Raw genomic sequence first — 23,553 nt, 5'->3', positions numbered from 1 at the left:
TTGACCCGCAATGACAAAATCCAAAAAATAAAAAATAAATAAAATTATTAATAATAAATCAATCCGATGAAAATAAAAACACTTATTCTATTACTACTATTTATTTATAAATAAATTCACCCATTAAGTATATTTCAAAAAATTAAAAATAATAAATAGTTGAATTTATTTTCAACAACTATACCTAATAAGTGAGCTTATTTAAACTTATTGGATTTATTTTCAGATAATCAAGCAAAAATTAATTTATTTTTCTTAATTTTCCCTGAAAAAGGTCAAACTGAACTGAAATTGGATCCCAATCATTCATGGTTAATCTCAATTACGTGGAGTAATTCTATTTTTTTTGTCACTAAACATCCTAAACACTAAAGCGGTTAATATTAATAACAAGTGTCATAAATATATATATTTTTTACTCTAAAAATCTAAAACTTTAAAAAGACAAGTTTTCAACAACTCATCAAATACTACTTTCTGCTATTCTAATTAAATGTTTGCTAAAATTTATAGAAAATAGAGAAAAAAAAATATAATTAGTAAATAAGTAAAAGAGATAAAATATATTACTTAATTATGATTTATTACCAGGTAGAATATTTTGTTTCCACTAAACATCTAAGTGAGATATTCTTCATGATAAATACAATTTTATTTCCATAAGAAGCTAATAGTAATGATTAAAAATTAAAATATTTTGTGCATTTAAATCAGAAATTAAGTTAGTTTCTTTGATATTATAGTTGCATGTTACCACTTTTTATGTTAAAACCAACTCTTTTGTAGTCAATTCCATAATTTGAGTCAATATTTCTTCATTCAAACCTCAAAGTTTTATATTGGTGATTTTATAAGATGTAGAAGTATAATTTTATAAAATAAAAAAAAATATTTCGTTTATAATAAAACCTTTAACCCATTATTAGATCAACTTAAAATTAGTCAAACCGACCTAATTCCAAAAAAGTGAGTAGAAATTGACCTAGTATTCATAATTGCAAACACATATTTTTTGGTGCCCGAAAAATTATAAGTACATATTTAAGATTTTGAATAGTCAGCAAATTGGCTCATATTCTAAAGGATTAGGTTCGATATTTGAGAAGAAAATTTGGATTGGAGAATAAGCTATAAAAAACAAATAAATAATAATAATAATAATAATAATAATAATAATAATAATAATAATAATTATTATTATTATTATTATTATTATTATTATTATTATTATTATTATTATTATTATTAATAGGTGGTTAAAATAAATAAAGATATAAGTTTGTAAATGATAATCATAACCTGTAGAGCCCTAATGATCATCATTTATCAGACCATAGATCAATACCATGAATTCATGTTCAATCCATTGGCCACGACATTCAACTGTAAATTACTAAATTAATGGAGTATTTTTTGTTTGTTATACCAAATTAAAAAATAGATAAGCAAAACCATGCGCAAAACGCTGTATAGGGATCAGGCTAACGGTTTGATGCTAAAAAAAATCAGTCAAAATCGTTATCTTACCAAACATTTTAAATGAACCTTTGTCATGTGTCTGCATTCATAAGTTCAATAAACAAACAAAAAGTAAAAAAAAAAAAATGTTTATATAATCCTCTATGACTAATTTTACTTCTTATTAATTTTTAAATCACTCGATCTGTTTGATAATCAATATTAAATGGCAGAAATTATAATGTAATTTTGATGGAAAAATCTTTTGACAAGTTTATTAATCATACTTGTTCTACTTTAAATCATATTTTCTTCAGAAAATGCATTCCAATTAACATCTAAAAAGATGATATTAAATGGTAATAAAAAAATGTGAAAAAAAATATTTTTATAATCAACTTTTCATTACCCTAAATTACAGAATGACATAACATATTTGATGAAAATTATACTATAATTATTTACATTCACACTATTTTAATACTGACTACCAAACAGGTCGTAAATGTGCGTAATATCTTCAACTTTGGCTGCCAACAACTAGTTAGTAATGATAAACCATCGGCCATCAACTTTCAATTTCAAATAATTAACAAGCTTTCCCCGCTGGCATTAGACATTCTTTCCTTTCTTTTTCCTCACTTTATAATATAAACCAAGTTACTAAGCAATACCAATCCACAAAATCATTCATTTCCATCAAAAACTTCAACCATTTTCAATCTCTTCACTCAAAACAATCCAGATTTTAGCTCAATTTTGCTGTTCAAATTTAAAAGCAAGGAATGGAAGGACTGATCCCATATCTAGTACGCGCAATAAAGATGCAAAATCTGCACAAGCATAGCTACCAATGTCTCTCCGATCATGGCTCACGCCGCAGCTACCATTTGCTAGGTAGTGCTGGTGATTCATTTAATGGATCATTGCATCGACAGACGCTGACCGAGTTTCAGCCTCCGACTGCACTAGAAATGCAGCCTGAACTTCAACAGTCTGTACCTTCAACAAGTATCAATACTACTACAGAGTTAAGGCAAATGCATCATAATACTGCTCCTGTTGCTGCTTATGATTATGATAATGGTAATAAGCATGATTTTAAGATGAATAACAAGCTTCATAAGTATTAAACTCAGTATATACTCCTTGTCGAGTTTGTTTCTTGTAAACGAAAATTCACTCTTCTGTCCCATTTGCAACATCGTGTGAATCGAACTGAAACAGAGAGAGTACAATGGAATTCCAAAAATAGCTTTAGTGGAGATTGAATCCCCAATCTTGATTCATCCCTACCACTAGACCAACATTGCTTGATTCTATTTTTTGTTTTTTTACAATAAATTTAGAACCTTTTTACAATTTGGGCTTATACTCCTATGATTTAAGGACTAGTTAAGTAGTACTAACGGCCCGTTTGATAGGTGGTATTAAATGATGGTAATAGAAATGAAAACTAGTGTAATTTTAGTTGAAACATCCGTTGGCTGCCTTGATGCCCATGCTTGTCCAGCTTCAATCATCTCATTTTTTTCATAAAATTCATTCCAATGCATTACCATTGAGAGAAGTGGTATTAGGTGGTAATGAAAATTTGTAAACAAAAAAACAATTTTTTTGATCAAAATTTCATCAACACGGGAATAGCATGGAACTTTTGATGAAGTTTTACATTATAAATCATTTTTATTACCACCATTTAATATCACTAACCAAACGGGTTGTAAAAGTAAACAACACCACTAGTTTACTACAATTGTTATTATCAAAGCTAATCCTAATGCATTCCTGGTGATGCACTTGTCATGCTAATTCTTAATTTTCGACTAGTGATTCTATTTGTTATCATACGAAATTCCTACCTTGCATGGAATGAAAACATAAAGATCATGCACAATCAAATAGTAATAGATGAAGACGATTCATTTTTAGTTATATTGATTCATCTTAGTTAAACATATATCATCAGCAACAAGACGTCAGTACAAAGGCAACTTCCAAAAGATGATGAGCCTTTCTGATGTACTTGTATGTATTCGGTGACGGAAAGAAATTATGCAGCAAAAGAAACAACATACTAATATTTAAAAATGCAGAAGAAACCAGGATTTCCATAAAACTAAACCATGTTGTAGTCGTACTACTTTCACAAGCACGATTGAATCAGCAAATTTTAGTTTGCACCCTCTAAAACTCTCTCTACCGCAGCTTATTCATTAAAACAGGAATAGATATTGTATAAACATCCAATGAGTACTTATAACTTAGAAGTACATAATGGCTTGTTTCATCATTTTCATCATCAATTAAAAACAATCACATGCCTAGGTCGTCCAATCAAGGGTACGAGTGTAGAACATAAATGCGCATAAGCCAAGATATTTAAAACAATAACCTTGAACGTAGCAGCATCTCCGAGGGTTTTTGCATCAATTGATTCCACCAGAACCCTTGATATCGGGTTTAACTTTTGCAATGGAAAGGATACTAGCTAACTTGTTTCTTTGGATAGTCTCTTGGTCCAAATATGGTGGATCCGATTCTCACAATTGAGCTGCCCATCTCGATCTGCAATATGAGAACAAAAAATATAGTTAACACTTACTATGCCTTAATTAGTACTCCTATTAGATTATACCCCAACTTTCAAATATATCAGAAATCAGGTCATTTGCTCACAGCTTGCTCAAAGTCGCCAGACATGCCCATAGATAGCTCGCATTGCTCTTCTTCTATGCCAAGATTCTTGCAAACCTCACTTCTACAGTTCACTAAAGTCTGCATGACAAAAAGTCGAATTTCAGGCCTTGTAGATTCGAGCTGTCTAACAAAATCATGTACAGAACTGTACATAGCAAGAGTACCTTGAAGTTCTCAGGTGTTGAAGTATAATCTAACATCCCAATCGTCATTAAACCACAAAATTCAAGGTTGGGACAATTTATGCTCACATGTTTTGCAAGATCGACACACCCTGAAGGCTCAACACCAAACTTTGCTGGAAAAACAAAATGGGCATGAGCAAGGAACATATTTCTTTTTGAGAAAAAGATTACAAATTTAGAGAAGAAGAGACTAATAATGAATTAAGTCACTCCAAATCATCCTTCATCCTATACTCGTACATGAAAACTACAAATCGCATTGAGTGGTTTTAGTGCTCAAGAAAAAGATTCAAGCAAAGAAAGTTACAGCAAGATTCAATTTTTTACAAAAATCCTTTTGTTATTTAAGTTGTTTTCGAGTCATAGTTGAGGTCTCATCTCTTAAATAACTCTTTCCTTTATGTGACCCAAGCACTACCAAAGCCTAAACCATAATCTCTCAAAACGGCACAACTTTTCGTGCCTTTTGTATCTCACTTCATCTGTCCATCTACAGAAATTTTTTGCGCTTCCCTAGTACTTAAGCACGATTAGAGGCGCTTTTTAAAGCCAAGATTAATCCCTTCTCCACCTTCAAAATTGAAGACATTGTCTCCTTCATGACTTCGCCATAAGCACAAGCCTTTGTCCTAACAAAAAACAACCAACAGGACCACACCACCCATGACGACTTTATTCAATCATGAACACCACAACCTATGTGTTTCCTACATTAAGAAATTCAAAATCAAACAATACTAGGAATCGACCATGTTGTATTTTCATTTGAAAAGTTAAGCTTAAAGGCAATTCATTTAAGATCAGAGGACAATTATCATGATAGTATAATAAGAACCCCTTAAACAATAATGGCTTTGAAATAAAGTTTGTAATTGATCATCAAATACATCCACGCTTAGAAAATGTGATAATAATTATTCGTAATACTTAACTCCTTTTAAAACAAAACCACAATGTTAAAGTGCCATGCAACAAGCACGTGAGAAGGGAACTATCATTTATAAGAAGCACAACAAAACAAATTATGAGGAAGCAAGTACAACAAAGGCTCCACCGGATAATAAATATGTCTGGTCTTTCTAACATATTTTATGACTTATGATGTCGGTAGAAATATGAATTGTTTCTAGCTTGGTAAAGAGCATCTAGAATTATTCTAGAAGGATCTAGCACTAGGTTGTTAGGCCTTGTAAGCTACTTCCTCCGTCCCCAAGAGTTTGCAATATACACCTTTGCTTGAATAACCAACCTTTTCTCTTGTTCTTTTATGTTCTTAAATACAAAAACCTTATCCATCACATAAAGACTGTTTATCCATCAAATATGATTAAAATCTGAAAGGTATAAAATAACAATAATGTCAAAGCCTTAATCCCAGCTGAAAAGGGAACATATAGTTGTGGTAGTAGAGACATCAAATGTTCCCTATTCGTGTGACCCTTGATTTGCAAAATTGCAATGCAGGTTGCAAGTGTCAATTGGTTAGTTTTGTCAAGAGATACAAAACGCAGTTTGGTCAACATTTCAAAATTGGGGCCTTGTAGGATCCTCTCCTGAGCTAAAGTGGTAATGGAAAGGGGAGGAGCTGAAGAAATGAGAAAAAAAAGAAATCCTTTCAACGCATTGCCACTGGCATAATAAGTAAAATGAAGTGAGTCTATAGGAAGATTTTCTCGTAGTATGTCAATTTGGATATTAGAAAAAGCTTGGATTATTAAAGAAGAAAAGCCATAGTTTGAATTATTGATGCAAAATTTTCCAATTAAGTATTGTAGAAGTAATTCGTAAATCAATCCCCAAAACACAAAACACATCCAATAGAGGTTCTTTTTGATGTTTGTATTTTGAAATCTGCATGAACTGGTCAAACTCAAGTCATCAGTAAGCATATCCTGCATATGTGGCCTAACAGAAGCAAATGCTTATCAACACTATGCATATTTATAGCCCTGCTAAAGCTGAACGGCTATACATTTTAGCCATATCATTGTATTACCAAAACCAAAAGCTCAATAAGTTCAACTTATTGGCATTCCGCATTCCTATAGACAAAGAAAACATAAGTTCAAAATTTCTTAACCACATGGCACCACAAAAAAATAACTTTTTCCAACCTAATATTAGCACAAGTTTATAGGAAGAAATCAATCAATTTGTTGATTAGATGAAATAAATCATACCAAAATCTTAAAATTAAGAGAAACCACCACTCATAGCAATAGCAACCAGTTTCAAACTTGATTGTATATAGGCTTCATATATTATAGTCATAGATACTTACATGTTTCTCCACTAGTATTCACTTGGACCAAAACTTTTAATGGTTTTCTTCCAAGATTACCCACAGCACGATCAAGATGATTGGCTATCTACAAGCAAAGAATGTTGTAAGACATAAGTGGATCTAGGATAAAAAGTCTATAGTAGCATCAATATACAAAAAAAAAAAAAAAATATTAAGGAAATTTTGCAAAATTTTAGGCATAGTTTTGCTTGTAAACATTGATACATGTATCATGTATATATTACTCACAAGTCACACACAACAATAATTAACAATACATATAAATAAACGTTCACATCAAAACAGTTGATATCAATTAATTTTTTACAAAATTTGACCCATTAAATTGTTAGACTTTTACCTGTGAGAAGACTATTGTTCTTGATGATGGATTCATCTTCCTCAAAAATAAAGGGGCTATTAAATGACCAAAATTCTATCAATCTATCCGTTAATTAATATTCAGTTGACTAGTTTTCTTTATCACACAACAATCACTCACTAAACATCAATAGAACCATTGTAATACTTCAACCTTCTCCCTCACCACCAAGAGTCCATGATAAAAGAGAAGAAAGGAGATAGAAATTTAAATTCACTGATAAAAAAATTATTCTCTTCGACAAAAAAATTATTTACTAGGTTTTATGAAATTCAAGAAAAAGATGTGATAGGAGGAAGGAGTGAAGAACGTAAATCAAAAGTAGAAGAGAAACATAGTAATAGACCTTTATCCATGCCAAGTCCTAAAGGTCTTAACAAATACTTAGGGGAAAGATACAAGCATTACAAGAACACATTGTTCTTTACCAATTTTGTGACTCAGTGATTTGTGAATCACAATTGACAAAGAAGAACAGGAAAGGTTAAAGAGTGAATGAGGAAGAGTAAATGAGAAAGGAGAAACAACTTTGGTTTTTCAAGGGTCGCACGTGCTACCCTAGGAGACAACGTAGATCTGCCACTAGATATAAGATTAAATGAAGCAACAAATGTCTAAACATGTATAAATATACACCATATCTTTCATAAAACTATCCTAATAACATTTTCAAATCAGGCAAGTGATGCTTCTAATTTACAGAAACACCATTGATTGCATGTATTAAAGGCTAAGAAAAATTTCATGCTACTAACAAAATTCCCATTAAAAAAAAAAAACACACAGCATTAGAACCAAAACATGATATTTTAGTCAACAATAGCCAGTTTGATAGAAACTAATAATGGTGGTTGAACAAGGACTATCAAGGACTTAAGGTTATATCATATACGCTAAACAGGTTAAAAATACTTCTTTACGGGAATACAAAGTAGACCATAGTGTAGAAATGTGGTAACGGTCGCAACTACGGTACCGAAACGACGATGCACTAACGGGAATGATGTGATTATCATAATATTTAAATATCAGTCGAATCATAAGATATCCCTTGATACGCCCCAAAATACGGTTTTTTAGACCTTTACAGTGCAGGAAACATTGTTCGTTTGTTTTGAAAACCTATACAATGCAGCCGATGCGATGCGATGCAACCTTATTTTTACACTATAAAGTAGACCCAAGTGATGACCAGTAAATAATAATAAATTGAATAATTGTATACTCACTCATCTTAATACACCGTGTATAAATTGCGCAACAAATAACCTGTATCATATCATCACAACTTTAACTTTCCAATTATGTGCATACCTTCTCATCATCTACAGTGTGCACCATTGCAAGATTAGGGACTCCAGCTGCAACATGAAAAAAAGATCAAGAAAAATAAAGGGTATTCATGTACCAAAAAGATTGATTCAAAATTCAAATGATCTAGAGCTCACAAAATTGCTTCCCTCCTCTACCGTAGCCCCCATCCATATCCCCACCCTAACCCAAACTCACTATGTAGCCCCTCTTACACTCCACTCTCTCTCCCTCCCTCCCTGTCTCTCTCTGAGAGGGTTGTAGCGTTTTTGTGTGTGCCAGAGTGTAGGTGAACACACATCATGGAAGAGAAAGAGTTCCTTACTTAGAAGAGCTTTAACTTTGTTGCTCTGCAAGTTCCCAATGAAATGCCATTCAACATCTTCAGCAAGCTACACAGTAGATTAAATTACCACCATGAATAATCCTCCAATTACAAGATATAGTGCCCATTCTAATCAAAAAATTTTATAATCATAACATTTAATCGTAAATCTACTCTCTAATCTTTCAATAAAACAATTATATAATTTGACATCCTAATTACAAATTTCTATTAAACCATAACCTAATCCCCTTCGGTCATGAAAATATATCATCCTAATTCTACTTTCTCTAATCTTCCAATATTAATAAAGTAATTGATATCAACATTGTTTATAAATAGACATCCAAGTAATAATTATTTATTGAATCCTAAACATGATCCCTTCTATTAATGAAAACATATTATCTTAATTCTACTTTTATTAATTTTCCAATACTAATTAAGTAAAAAATATACTCCATATTTAGGATAAAAAAAATGCAACCTAAATACAATTTCAACACAAACGCATAATATTACATTAACAAAAAAGTAAAAAGAATAAAATTTACCAAAGGAGCTTTCTCAACAAGTTCCTGAACGTAATTCTCTCCAAAACAACGATGACCAGCGTCATAGACCTCGCGGAGAGCAGACACAGGCTTTGTTTTACTGACAGCGACTATTTTCACTTGCTCGGGTAGGCGCCCAGACCTTTCAGCGGCTTGCGCCGCGCGATCAAGAACAGATCGCAGCGCCACCACTGGAAGGCTTTTTATGGCCGAGGTAGCCGCCATGCTTTTTCTTATTTTATTTTTATTCTTGTTCTGGTTTGTTCTGTTTTTATTTGGAGAATACATCCTCAAATAGAGAGGAGTTATTCTTTATTCCCTCCATTGTGTAAGGTTTTTTAAATTCAATTAATTTTGGCTGATTCAACTAATTGTTAGCTATTGAAATTGATTTTTATGGATTAAAATTAATTTTTACTTATTATTAAAAAATTTTATTAATTGATACTGATATTTTACTCTTTGCAAATGATTTCTTATTATAAATTTTAACTTTGTTGATTGTAATTAATTTTAACCATTTGTAATTGATTTTTACTAAAATAAAGTAATTTTAGGTGTAAGAATTCACAGTGTGAATTCTTATGTTCAATGTCTACATGACTTTTTTTTTTTGCTAATATTAAAGAGTAGTTTAGTTGTTAATAATAATAATAATAATAAGATTATTATTATTATTATTATTATTATTATTATTATTATTATTATTATTATTATTAGTAGTAGTAGTAGTATTGATGAGAATATAAATCAATTATGAATGACAATTGGAGACTTGTTAAATTTGAAATTATACCAACATCGACTATATTAGCAATAATAGCATTAAATTTGAAACTTATCACCAAATTACACTTTTATCGGTGTAATTAATATTTTATATTTTCATTTTCCAAATAATGACGCTCATGTTGGGGGAAAATGAGATTGATGGATTTGAAAAGAGTCGAAAATGTAAATGGGCTTGACAAAGTTTACGCGATGTGGGAGCTAGATAGTGCAAGGACGATTGGAGTTTTTTGTAGAGGAAAGTAGGTGAGGTGATCATGAGTAGGAGTTAGCAATTCGATCAAACTACCTTGGACAACTGAGTATACAATGTGTCGAGCCAATTGCACACATAAGGTGTTGGATGGACGCGGGTTGATAGTTGCAACTTCACCACTAGGGTGATGTAAACCACTTCATTGTCGAAGTTGTTGTTGACAATGAGAGTACATGTTGTGTTACCACCTTACAACGCAAATGAAACAAATACTCCTATAAAACACGATGTCGTTCCCTTACCTGTTTTGGACTTGAATCCTAAATTAGTGTTGATGCATACCATTGGGATTCTTAGGTTTGAATCATAAGTTTCAAGAGTATTTGATGAGTTGATAGTTGAAGATTTAACCACTATCCCAAAAAAAGCTTTCCTTAAGTGTTTAGGTTTGGATTCAGGATCTCATAATTTTCCATATTGTCAGGGTAACTTCTAGACCAATCGAGTGCGAAATCTTGCTATAAACCCACAAAAGTTGAAGCCGTCCATGGACACGAGCTATAGGAAAGGAGATATTGAGGTTGTACATCGCCAAAGTGTGGAAATATATTATTTTGAGGATATTCTGATTTTGTTACTCTTTTTTAGCAAATGTATTAGGAAAGTATATATATTTCCTAGTTGTATTATTTCCTTAGTTAACTCCTAATTTGTGTATATAATGGAGCTGTAATGGTAATCAAAAGTAATACAAAATAGTATTCCTTAACCCTAAAATTCCGCATTCTTAAATTCTTCATGGTATCAAAGCCAAAGGTGTTTTCCGGGACCGGCAACACCGTTGGTTATCATCATTTACCTTAAACAACCTCACCAGGAACAATGGCAGAAACCGACCCAAAACAACTCATAACCATGGAATAGATGGAACAAATGTTCAAACTGTTTCAACAGATGCACAAACCAAACACAACCCTCGAAACTATATCACCAGAACTGAAATTGGCCGAAAAACTAACTTACCAAAATTACACAACTTGGTGTAAAATGATGCAGATCGCTTTAGAATGCAGGGGACGTCTCAGCCACATCATAGACGATCCTCCTAGCATCTCGGATCCAAATTACAGAGCATGGAAGCAAAAGGACTCTATAGTTTTGTCCTGGATTATTTCAAACATCGACATTGATCTCATAAACCAGTTCTTACATTACACAATTGCAAGGGACTTATGGAGAAGGATTGAAGTCCTATTGAGCAGTGGAAGGGACGAACTCCAGATCTTTGATCTGAGTTCTCAAGCCAACAGTCTAAAACAGAATCAAGACCCTTTGGAGGTCTTCTATGGAAAACTAACCACAATATGGAAGGAAATGGACCGACGGCAACCGAATCCAATGATACATGCTGAAGATATCACAATCTTCAACACTTTCATTCAAAAGCAACGATTATTCCAATTTTTGGCTGGGATTCACGACACCTTTGACAAAGAAAAAGAGACTTCTTAAGTCAAACCCACTCCCAACAGTTGAAAGGGCCTATGCTACAATTAGGCGTGAAATCTCAAGGCGTGGGATTATGACCCACACTTCATCACCGGGAAAAATTCCCTCAGAAATAGGGAGTGGGTTGGCCGTTAAACGCCGGTCGGATGCCTTATTCCGGCGTGATATGGAGGACAAAACTCACCTGAGATGTAGTCACTGTGGAGGTAGCCGTCACACAAAGGAAGGATGTTTCAAGTTAATCGGCTTTCCGGAGTGGTGGGAGGAACACCGGCAACGGAAAGCCGCCACCAAGGTTCAATCAGCTAGAACCGGCGGCAAGGCTCACTTGGCCACCGGCGTTCCCCTTCCCACCAGCAAAACAACCCACTACACAGAGACAGAGGAAGGCAATAATGGCGTCAAAGGTGAAACAGAACAGTGAGAAGGAGACAGACCAAAAATAAGAGAAAGGGGGAAGGGTCTAGAAGCAAAACAAATAACCACTGAACACTCCCCTGGTATCACAGAACACTCCCAATCCCACTTATTTATACCACAGAACACCCACAAATAACCACCGGCCCATTTATAAATTCACTCATAATCTCACAAAACCCATGACCCCATGTGACACCCATAAACTTGGTCTCCTATGTAAACCTTTTTTTTCATCCCAATGGATATTTGATTGCCTCCTATGGCCTCCGATACTATGACTTTTGACACTCGTGATCTTTTATCCACTAATTAAAAAACCCGTACCTACATTCAAACGGCTAATAGGGAGTGTGTGAGTGTTGATCAATCTGGGCCCGTTACTATTTCTCCCTCTCTCAAAATTAACAATTGTCTTTTAATTCGTAGCTTATCTCATAAGTTGTTGTCTATTAGCCAGTTGACTCGGGAATTAAATTGTACTGTGCTTATGTCTTCTTCTGGTTGTGTTGTGCAGGATGCTCAGACAGGGAGGATTATTAGTCGTGGTACTGAACGAGATGTTTTGTACTATGTGGATGAGGCGATTCAAACGGGCTACACTTTACTTGCCCATGGGTTCTCTTATCATCAGTTATGGACTTGGCATCGACGTCTAGGACATCCATCATTAGGGTATCTGAAACGTATTTTTCCGTCATTAACTAAAAGTAATGTAGTCTTGGATTGTGAAGCTTGTGTCCTTGCGAAAAGTCACAAACATTCTTATTCTCCTAGTTCTAATCATAGCAGTGAATCTTTTGTTTTGATACATTCTGACGTTTGGGGCCCTGCTCCTTAGTTTAGTAAACAAAGTTATTCATATTTTGTTTCATTTATTGATGATTGTACTAGAATATGTTGGATATATTTCTTGAAACACAAATCTGAGGTTTTTGATGTTTTTGTCAAGTTCTATAATATGATTGTCACGCAATTTAAAACTAAACCTCAAATACTTCGATCCGACAATGGGGGAAATACATGAACCAACATATGGAAAATTTCTTCACCACCCATGGCCTCATTCACCAAACTTCTTCTCCCCACACACCACAACAAAACGGCATAGCTGAAAGAAAGAATCGTACTCTCCTTGAAATAGGTCATGTTTAAAGCCCATGTCCCATCTTATTTTTGGCTCGAAGCTATTGCCTCTGCCACCTACCTCACAAATAGACTACCCTCCAAAACTCTTAAGTTCAAAACCCCCCTCGAAGTCCTTTGTACCCACACTACTGTTCCCTCTTTCCACTCCTTACCCCCTCGGATCTTTGGGTGTGTTGTGTATGTCCATTTACCCAAACTTGCTCGGAATAAACTGGAACCCCGTGCTGTTAAGTGTATCTTTGTGGGCTATGGTACTAACCAAAAGGGATATCGCTGCTTTGATTCGACTCAGAATAAGCTGTATACCACAATGGATTGTGACTTCTTTGAACACTCCTATTTTTACTCCCAGCTTCGTCCTCAGGGGGAGACTACATGTGATGACTTGAGCTGGCTTACACACTTTGTAACTAATGATCTGAACCCCAAAGAGCAAGTAGGTAATCCCACAGACATTTCTACGGAAAACATAGTATTACTTTCTCCTCAGGCCTCCCCTACCTTGTCTGAAGCATCTAATGATCAAGAAGTTGTCTGTGAGCCTCAAGAGGTATTAACTGAACCTGAACCTCAAACTAATGATGATATATCTGGTATTGTTAATTCACCCTGCAGATATGAATTACCTCCAAGGAGCAAAAGAGGTGTTCCTCCACAAAGGTATGATCCAGAGTTTGAATCACAGTGATCTCGGTATCCTATTAACCGAGAGATGAGTAACTTGGCACAAACAGTTGTAGCATTCCAAGCCTGTCTATACTTAAGTTCCCTGCCCCGCAATACTGAAGAAGCTCTCCGAAATCCAAGGTGGAAAGAAGCAATGAAAGATGAGATCTCGGCTTTAAAGAAGAATAGCACATGGGACAAGTGTATGCTACCTAAAGGGAAAAAACCGGTAGGTTGCAAATGGGTTTTTACAATAACGTATCATGCAGACGGAACTATTGAGAGATACAAAGCTCGCCTTGTGGCAAAAGGGTATACACAGACTTACGGGATTGATTACTCCGAAACCTTCTCTCTGGTTGCCAAGATAGACACCATCAGGGTCATATTCTCCATAGCTGCTAATAAGGATTGGCTTCTCTACCAGTTCGATGTAAAGAACGCATTCCTACATGGCGAGATCGAAGAAAAGGTGTATATGCATGCTCCACCCGATTTTTCAGATGAATTTGCTCCAAGAGAAGGATGTAGACTTAAAAGGGCGTTGTATGGGTTGAAACAGTCCCAAGAGCTTGGTTCGGTAGGTTTACCACAACAATGAAGAAATTTGGGTATGAAACAGAGCCATTCCGACCATACTCTGTTCCTGAAGAAAGGGGATGGTCAGATCACATGTCTAATCATTTATGTAGATGATATGGTAATAACTGGGAATAATGAGAGGGAAATAAAGGAGCTTAAGAGGAAATTATTCATGGAGTTCGAGATGAAGGATTTGGGGAACTTGAAGTACTTCCTTGGTATAGAAGTTTTCCGGTCCAAGAAGGGAATCTCCATCAATCAAAAGAAATATATCTTAGATCTGTTAGCAGAGGTAGGTATGCTTGACTGTAAACCAGCAGAAACACCAATCGTTACTAATCATAAACTCCAGACAACACCTGGAGAAGAACCAGTTGACAAGGAGAAGTATCAGATTCTGGTGGGCAAACTGATCTATCTATCTCACACTAGACCCGACATATCATATGCAGTTGGGGTTGTGAGTCGATTCATGCACTTACCACAGACTCCACATATGGAAGCAGTGGTAAGAATCTTGAGATACTTGAAAGGCACAAGTGATAGAGAAGTCTTCTTTGGGAAAAACCATCACCTTGACCTTGTAGCTTACACAGATGCTGACTGGGCAGGCGATCGAGACAGTAGGAAATCTACATCTGGATACTTCACTCTTGTAGGGGTAACTTGGTTACTTGGAGGAGTAAGAAACAGAAAGTAGTCGCATTATCAAGTGTAGAAGCAGAGTTCAGAGGGGTAGCAAAAGGAATAACAGAGATCCTATGGCTAAGAAAACTCTTATACGAACTCGACTTTCCACCAACAGAAGCATGCAAGTTATTCTGTGACAATAAAACAGCTATTGATATCTTAGAAAATCCGGTCCAACATGATTGATCGAAACATATGGAGGTTGACAGACACTTCATAAAGGAAAAATTGAAGAAGGAAATCATCAACATCCCACACGTGAGATCAGAAGATCAGCTAGCTGACATCCTTACAAAAGGAGTTTCAGCTGAAGCCTTCGAGACTACGTTATCCAAGTTAGGCATCGAAAATCCTATAACCTAACTTGAGGGGGACTGTGGAAATATATTATTTTGAGGATATTCTAATTTTGTTACTCTTTTTTAGCAAATGTATTAGGGCAAGTATATATTTCCTAGTTATTTTATTTCCTTAGTTAACTAATTTGTGTATATAATGGAGCTGTAATGGTAATCAAAAGTAATACAAAATAGTATTCCTTAACCCTAAAATTCCGCATTCTTAAATTCTTCACAAAGAAGCTGCAACTCCCATTGCATAAGCAAAACAAAACTAATCACCTACACAAAGATCGATATATATCAACAACCAGATTCAAGGGAGTTAGCTGATTAAAACTATCTGTTCTCGAAATATAGGACTTACCTTTCTCAATTACCCAAAGTAATCGATCTAGTCCATGCCCATAAAGGCAGCTCTAGAAGCAGATCCTATAATTAGCATGGAAACACCAGTGCCAGTACGATTCTAGTTGATACATAATACATTCCCATTTTTGCAGCACCAAGACGAAAGTTTTCGACTGGTTTGCCTTGCATTTCTGGTGTATAATCTATTCAACTCTTGCCTTGAATGAACAAATTTCATCAGTCTTGTTCATAATATAATCTGCCAAAATTACAAATTACTATCCCTTCCCCTTCCTCATTTTATTACATTATACAGAAGTATTACATATAAGTATATAACACAGATTAAAGGAATAAAACATTGGTTAAGTTTGGCTGTTACTCTTTACACAGTTAATGATGCACCATTGTCTGCAGCTGTTAGATTAAGTATCAGATTCGCCGCCCTTGGTGCCCTGTTGGACAATACCAAATTGAGTCACTTGAATGTCCAACAAAAATAAACATGTCAAGGAACCAACTCAACTAAAACCTTAAGCTGATGGTTGAGGTCCCGAAATATGTTATGTACTCTAACATGCCCCCTCACACGAGAGCCCTTTGGGCTAGAAGTGTGGATGCACCACAGGCCCTCCTCATACCTGACGCTAAATATTCCACTTTAAGTGAGAGATGGTTGAGATTCAAACCCGTGACCTCTTGTCATACTGGCTTCTGATACCTTGTCAAGGAATCAACTCAACCAAAAGCTTAAGATAATGGTTAAGGTCCCAGGATATGTTATATACCCTAACAAAACAATCATACCTGGATTTGGACAGAGAAACAAATGAAGAAACTTGCTCAATAAAAAAAAATTTATTCGTTATTGGTACTAGGTTAAGGTTATATTGATTGAACCTCTAGTCATCCACCCAATTGAGAGTCATTTAACGGCATTTGGCCAATGTAAAACTGAATACCCTTTATTTCTAAAAGAAGTTTAGATTAGCATTACTATGAATTAGCATAGGGAAGGAGACAAATCATACCACTGATCAGGCTTTGAATAGGCGCTAGCTGAGCTGCCGAAACATGATTCAAGCATATCTGTGTGTATCACTCCGGGATTGAGAGCAACAGTTGCCACACCACTATTCAGCTCCTTTGCAACTGCTTTAGTCAAACCTTCAACTGCCCATTTGGAAGCGCAATATGGGGCAACCTTGCAGAAGAGGGCTAAGCAATTTAGGATAATCCAAAAAAGCACATTAAGGGTATGCTCTACATAGTTTATCTAAACTAATCTTAACTCATTAGAATTATCTTATTTTAAAATTCCTGCAGCGTTTTAGCTTTTTTGTTCACAGTTGGGGCTTCAGCCAAGCAAATTTTCTTTCAAGCCATTTTGCCTTAAAGCAGAGCCAAAGTTTAACAGTAACTCACAGCTTACATATTCAATCGTGCCATATTGGCAATGAATCTTCTTTTGTGTAATGCTTCAACAATATATTGGTACATGAGCTTTATTAGTTTTCATCAAAAAGGGTATATTGAAGCAATGCTAATTCGACGACATGAAGATATCAAAAGGGCGAAACAAAACAGCAAAACAACTCATCACCTGAGCAGCTACTGATCGTCCCCAGCCAGATGACATATTGACGATGATGCCATGCTTCTTCTCAATCATAAGAGGGATAAAATGACGAAGCATGTTAGCTATCCCCTTAACATTAGTATCAATCACAGTGTCAAATTCTTCTGCTGTAACCTCCCAGATGGTATTGTTTTTATTGATGGTTCCAGCATTATTTACTGCAAGAAAATACATGGAATGACTATCTAACATTGGTTTAAAAGATAGATGCATGTGACACAATGAGGCAGCTAGCAAACATCCTTTGTCTGCTTAGAGAAACGAGGAGAACTGGAAAACAGAAAACAGAACTTTATTCTCACAATTTTTGCGAATTATTTCACGAGGAACATGTAACACTTACCAATTCACAAGGAAATGATCCAAATTCACGCTCTTAACATTTAATAGGTAATATAATTGCTTTGCTTCCTCTGTAGAAGAGAAGTACTGTTTAGCATTATATCATATATACGAGAATCACTATCGGAGACAACCCAGTCTATTACATATTAATATTCCAAGGTAGTCAAATAAGTGCCTTAAGCCTCTAATTGGCACCCATGATTAGTACACCATCTAGAATCCATGATCAAGAAGAACCTATATATGTATAATGGCGAATGTGTACTGTCTGCATTTCCCAATAATGTTTCAAGGTTAACCTCGTGAACATACGATGTTTGACATAATATAATGGATGTAGTCCCTATATACCTTTTGGATTTCAGCAAAGACCGTAATGGCAAGTCATCTGCACGTTCCATTAAATTATATTGCTCACGCCAGAAAAGTCAGTTACAGGGTCTCTTCTCCTTTTGGGAACCATTTCATAAGTTGAAAGTCTAGGAAAAAATAATTATGTTTCTAAGTCGCTCTCTATCTAAGGCGGAATACAAAGCCATGACATAAGACTTATGAATTGGGTGATTAAACTACTGAAGGAGCTTGGAGTTTAGCTCTCAAGTGAGGCACTCCTCATTATCACAATCAATATGCCTCTTCACGTTGCCACGAACAAAGTTTTATTAAGAGAACTAACTACGTTAAGCTAGATTATCAATAGACTAGGGATCATACGCATGGAACGTTTCATCCAACTCATGTAACTTGCATCTGACAAATTTTTTATTGGGCTTGTACACAACAAGACCCACGTAAGAGGAGAGTTGACTGCACACAAACCCGATGATCCTATAACCAATTGGTTATAGGAGGAGTAGCTCATCAAGCTTATTTTTTAGTAAAAAAGGGGGTGCTTGGACCCCCAACAATGGCAAAGAACAAATGTAGAAATTGATGAAAAACAAAGTATGAACAAAAGAAACAACAAACACGAAAGTTAATGAGGTATCTTGGATACCTCTCCCTCAACTAATGTTTACTTTTATTAATGGATTCAATAGTACAATAATGAATAAATTCACATACTTGAGAATAACCTCTCAAGCCATACATTTCACAATTGGGATCTCACAATACTAATACATAGAAGAACACTCTCAAGTTTCTTACAATGTAGTAGCCCTCTCATTATATGTTTATGTGTGTTATGGTGAGGTTGTTCTATAAAAAATGTATCCTATTCATAGAGAGGAATACATCATTCTAGAACTACACATTCAATCACTGTCAAAGCACAATAACACCATTACATTAAACATGACAATTAAGCACTCTCTTAATGCATATTTAACATCAACAATAAAACCTAGCAATAAATGTAGAAATAATACCCACTATTATTCCTAGCTTAATTGCTCCACATTACACTCTTTCAATGCCTCAAACTGTGCATTCAAGAGTCCAAATAGCATTCTAGCCAATGTGCTCGAACAAGCACATAGTACAGAACCTCGCGAAATGTTGCAGACACTGTGCTCAAATGAGCACACCTCAAAGTCCACTTCTGTTTGTTATTATCTCGTTACCTTGTTCGAGCAACCCACTTCCTATGTCTTGCCTTGTTCAAGGCATGGTTCCTCACCCTTTGTAGAGCCTTTTGTTGCCTTAGTTGAAGCCTCATTGCTCTCCCTAATGCACCCCACTTACTCTACGTTCAACACACTCAACTCCCTCGCACTCTCATCGTTGCTCACAACATAATATCCTTATCTTGAGTCATTAAGTCACACTTAAGTAATTTAGCACTTGCACTAACAGTTAGTATAATCTCCCTCACATCCACTTTTGGTATTTAAATGAATGAAACGATATCCCTCCAATTCACTCCCTCGCTTTCCTTCCATCCAAACCTTGCATAAATACAGTTGTTTCTCAATCACTTTGAACTTGCAACGTTCACTAAAATATTTATCCACATTCCACCTATCATAACTCTACTCAAATTTCAAAAATCCAATTGAAACCCATCCAAAAATCCAATTGAAACCCATCTACAGAACATTTATACATAATTTAAACTTAGCTAGATGTTTCTATGTTGAAAAAGAGTACAAAAATCATCAACACAAGAAAACATACCAATGATATCAGGAATGCGCTTCTTATCAACAAGCATTTTTGCAAGTTCGTGCACACTACTATTAGACCTCTGCAACCCAACAATTCCAAACACACAATCCAATCCATCAATTCCATTCACAAATTATTAAAACCCGAAAAGAATCAAATAATACTTCAATAAATACAAAAAAAACCCTTGAATAATCACAAACACAAAAAATTACCACATCAACATTGTGTAAAATATGAGAATTGTCGGGAGAATCGGGTAGTAGGTTTTGAAGAGAATTGAGACTATCCTGAGAGCGACCGCATCCAATAACACAATGACCTCGCTTAGCAATCTCTATAGCAAGAGCTCTCCCTAAACCTCTGCTAACTCCTGTAATGAGGATTGTTCTCTGTGCTCCTCCTGATACAGATGCCATGGCTGTCGTCAAACCTGATTTTTAGTTGCAGAATTGTGATGATGATTAAGAAGATTGTGAAGGAGGAAGAGAAATGTAGTGCGATTTTGAACAGATTTGAGAGTTTAGGACCAGAACAGGAGTAACAGACATAACAGATTTTTCAGGTTTCCGAACTACCGAGTTCGTTCGAATTTGTGCGGGCGAGTTTTTTTTATTTTTTATTTTGGGATAAGGATAATCTTTACGTGGACTCGGATACTGAGGTTGATAACTGATACGTGCCAAAGCGTAAGATACGTATAAAAATTTAATTTTAATATTTAGAAAAGATTACCTAGAATAATACAATCTATTCGTGATTTTTCTACAATAATCTCACCTATTGATTAACCATGAATAATCCCAACTTTAAGGGGTATTTGCCTGGAGTAAACTTGAATAACCTAATGACCTGCTATAATAGGTAATTCACCATAAAAATAAATTGAATATTAATTTATAATTAGAGAAAAATTTTGATTTACATAAAAAGTCTAAATAATAAAAAAATCATAATTTTTTTAAAATATTTTTTTAACATTTTTTTCGACAGTTTATTTTAATTTATTTTTTTTAAAAAAATAAAACTTGCTATAGCAAGTTATCCAGTAACTGGGTTTACTCTAGGAAAATAACCCTTAAAGTTGGGATTATTCATGTTTAATCAATAGGTGAGATTATTATAGGAAAATCACGAATAAGCTGGATTATTCTAGGTAATTTTTTCTAATATTTAAAATGAAGTATCTAAGTGTTATACCGATGTCTAAGCATCAAGGATCGGACACAAGTATGCAAAGCAAAATGAAAAGTCCAAATAATAAATAGAGGATAATTTTGTATGTGAGAATCGAATTTTTATTAAAATGTTGCATTTATTCATATTTGATGATTAATTAGATATGCTGAGGAGATGAGTGAGATTCAAATTTAATTTTTATCTTAAAAGCAAAACTAGCTTTAGCTAATACTCTCTCGTATTCCCTTTTGAATGTTTTATTTGGTTTTTCAACACTATTTATTAATTATTCTTAATATTTGCTTTGTTTTTAATCCAAGAGTTAAAACATAGTCAAGTGAGATTTTATTTTATTGTTTTGTTGTAAATTTTATTAATATTAATTTTTTATAATTTTTACTCAAGCACATTTAGAGATAATCAAGATTAAAATAGTGCATTGACAAATGTATCAAAATCAAAATGAGACATTTAAAGAGAATATGAGGGAGTATAAGTTTTGATTTTCTAAGCGGACTTTATTTGTTCTCAAAATTGTAGAGCATAAGATAATAATATTAAATATTATGGTGCATTAGCAAATATGTCAAAACCAAGTGGTGAAATTTAGCAGAAATATTAAAGCCGAGTTTAAAAAAGAAGATAAAAGTTTAAACTCTTGACCTTTTAGCAAAAGAAAAAGAGGCAAAAGTTCGAGGGACGACGCCCATCCCACCCTAACTAAGTTATGCCATTGCATCAATGCTCTAATGAACTCGAGATTTAATCAGACTTGAACGTAATGAATGATTCAATCTGTATTTGACCCAAACAAGGCTCTAAACTTATTTAAAAGAACCTATATATAAATAATAAATAATTAAAGTTCTCTGAAAGTTTACTTTTTATTTTATCATTCAAACTATTAATTTAATACAAAGCTTCTGTATCGTCTATCATTTATACTTAGTATGTAAAGACTTAAGAGTGTAAAGTGATTTGTATATCATGTGTGCCTCTTATAGTCTTATTGTCGTTGATTGGCTTTATATGACAGTGATGAAATTCTTAATCCATGAACCGTTATTTTTTTATTTTTGTTTTTGTTTCACATTTTTTATTTAATTTTATTTCACATAATTAATTTACATTTTTATTTTATCTGTGCTTTTCTTCATTTTCTTATAAAATAAAGTATATATTTTTTAATATTTTTTCACCTTTTCTTGATTTCCACAAGATTTGTATTTTCATGTAATGGAAGGAGTATAATGTTAATGTACCTCTAAAAAGGTACTATTGGAAGTTCTTTATATTTAGGAGAAGAATTGGGTATTTTCTCAATTGGTTTAAATATTATTTTTTTTCAGATAAAAATATAAAATTGAATTTCACCTAATTTTCTCATTCTCTCGGTCTACCATTTATGTTCCAACAATATTTCCTTACATAGCCGCCATGTGGCTTTCTATTAATTGAACAATACATGTAATACGTGCATTGTATTTTTGTTATGTTTAGATCATTAGATTACATGAACCAAACGAAAACTTTGGTGGAAAGGGAATATGCCACTACACTTTTGGCTTTGTTTAAATAAAGGAAGAACCGGACGAAAATACATGAAACATGAGTTTTATGGACCACATAATTTGTATGAATATAAATGAAATTCAATTATTTAATCTGTTAACTTTTTTATTTGAACGTTTTAAATTACTTGTTATATAATTATTAATATAATAAAAAAAACTATATAAATATTTTTATTGCACTTATTTTTTTCTTATTCCATACTTTTTAACTTTTTAATCCGTCTTTTTAGAGAAGCTACAATAAACTTTTTAACTTGAGGGTTTAATTATAATAGCGCGCATTCCTTCTACTATCTTTTTCTCGAGGGAATACTCCAAACCTTAACTTCGTGCTGAATATTAAATTGATGACGATGAGAAATATATATATTTATTTGTTAGTTTTTGTCTAAAATGGTTATGTAAGAATTAAAACAAGATTGATTTGTTAGCTTAGGTTAGCTAAGAAGTTTAAGTTGGTAAGTATATTAAGACATAAGTTTCTCTATCCTCCACTTCATTTTAGCTAATCACATCACATGCGTTTGCAACTTTGTCGTGGCGGACTGGCGGTTATCCTCTTCATTACACAACTTCACTAATCACGTCAACTTTCATTATTCTATATCTCATCAATACTCCAATACTAATCACTAATCACATAATTAGATTAAAATTATTTTTAATAATGCTAGATTGTTTTTAAAAAGTAGGAAACATTATGAAAATTTAAGACTAAATAAAAAGATGAAATAAATTATTTGAAATATAATATAATATTAAAAAAGAGCTTAAATATATTCCAAATGCAAAAATATAAGTAGGAAAACTAAAAATGAAAA

General features: G+C 33.9%; 2 protein-coding genes across 2 annotated transcripts; both read right to left on the bottom strand.

Annotated features, from left to right (window-relative positions):
• Positions 1 to 2,450: 2,450 nt before the first annotated feature.
• LOC130824354 (uncharacterized) lies at positions 2,451 to 9,587 on the bottom strand. Its single transcript, XM_057689323.1, has 7 exons — positions 9,200 to 9,587; positions 8,646 to 8,712; positions 8,324 to 8,370; positions 6,625 to 6,712; positions 4,323 to 4,456; positions 4,138 to 4,236; positions 2,451 to 4,026 (listed from the first exon to the last, which is right to left on the bottom strand). Exons 1-7 carry the CDS (start codon positions 9,485 to 9,487, stop codon positions 3,946 to 3,948), a joined length of 804 nt encoding a protein of 267 aa, XP_057545306.1. The 5' UTR covers positions 9,488 to 9,587; the 3' UTR covers positions 2,451 to 3,945.
• Positions 9,588 to 16,060: 6,473 nt separating this feature from the next.
• LOC130824353 (NADPH-dependent pterin aldehyde reductase-like) lies at positions 16,061 to 20,630 on the bottom strand. Its single transcript, XM_057689322.1, has 5 exons — positions 20,195 to 20,630; positions 19,989 to 20,058; positions 17,490 to 17,683; positions 16,918 to 17,090; positions 16,061 to 16,341 (listed from the first exon to the last, which is right to left on the bottom strand). The coding sequence occupies exons 1-5, from the start codon at positions 20,396 to 20,398 to the stop codon at positions 16,272 to 16,274; spliced, it is 711 nt and encodes a 236-aa protein (XP_057545305.1). The 5' UTR covers positions 20,399 to 20,630; the 3' UTR covers positions 16,061 to 16,271.
• Between the last annotated feature and the right edge of the window lie 2,923 nt (positions 20,631 to 23,553).

The sequence above is a fragment of the Amaranthus tricolor genome, chromosome 9 (assembly GCF_026212465.1).
Source record: "Amaranthus tricolor cultivar Red isolate AtriRed21 chromosome 9, ASM2621246v1, whole genome shotgun sequence".
NCBI classification, from domain to species: domain Eukaryota; kingdom Viridiplantae; phylum Streptophyta; class Magnoliopsida; order Caryophyllales; family Amaranthaceae; genus Amaranthus; species Amaranthus tricolor.
The sequence above is the reverse complement of the archived record's forward strand: the minus strand, read 5'-3'. Positions and strand labels throughout refer to the sequence as shown.

Coding starts and splice junctions, on each gene's coding strand:
- LOC130824354 (XM_057689323.1), bottom strand. CDS start 9,487: ATGTATTCTCCAAATAAAAACAGAACAAACCAGAACAAGAATAAAAAT. Junction 8,713..9,199: donor TTGTTGAGAAAGCTCCTTTG/GTAAATTTTATT, acceptor TCTACTGTGTAG/CTTGCTGAAGATGTTGAATG. Junction 6,713..8,323: donor ACACTGTAGATGATGAGAAG/GTATGCACATAA, acceptor CTTTGCTTGTAG/ATAGCCAATCATCTTGATCG.
- LOC130824353 (XM_057689322.1), bottom strand. CDS start 20,398: ATGGCATCTGTATCAGGAGGAGCACAGAGAACAATCCTCATTACAGGA. Junction 17,684..19,988: donor GCGCATTCCTGATATCATTG/GTATGTTTTCTT, acceptor ATTTTCTTGCAG/TAAATAATGCTGGAACCATC. Junction 16,342..16,917: donor TATTCAAAGCCTGATCAGTG/GTATGATTTGTC, acceptor ATTGTCCAACAG/GGCACCAAGGGCGGCGAATC.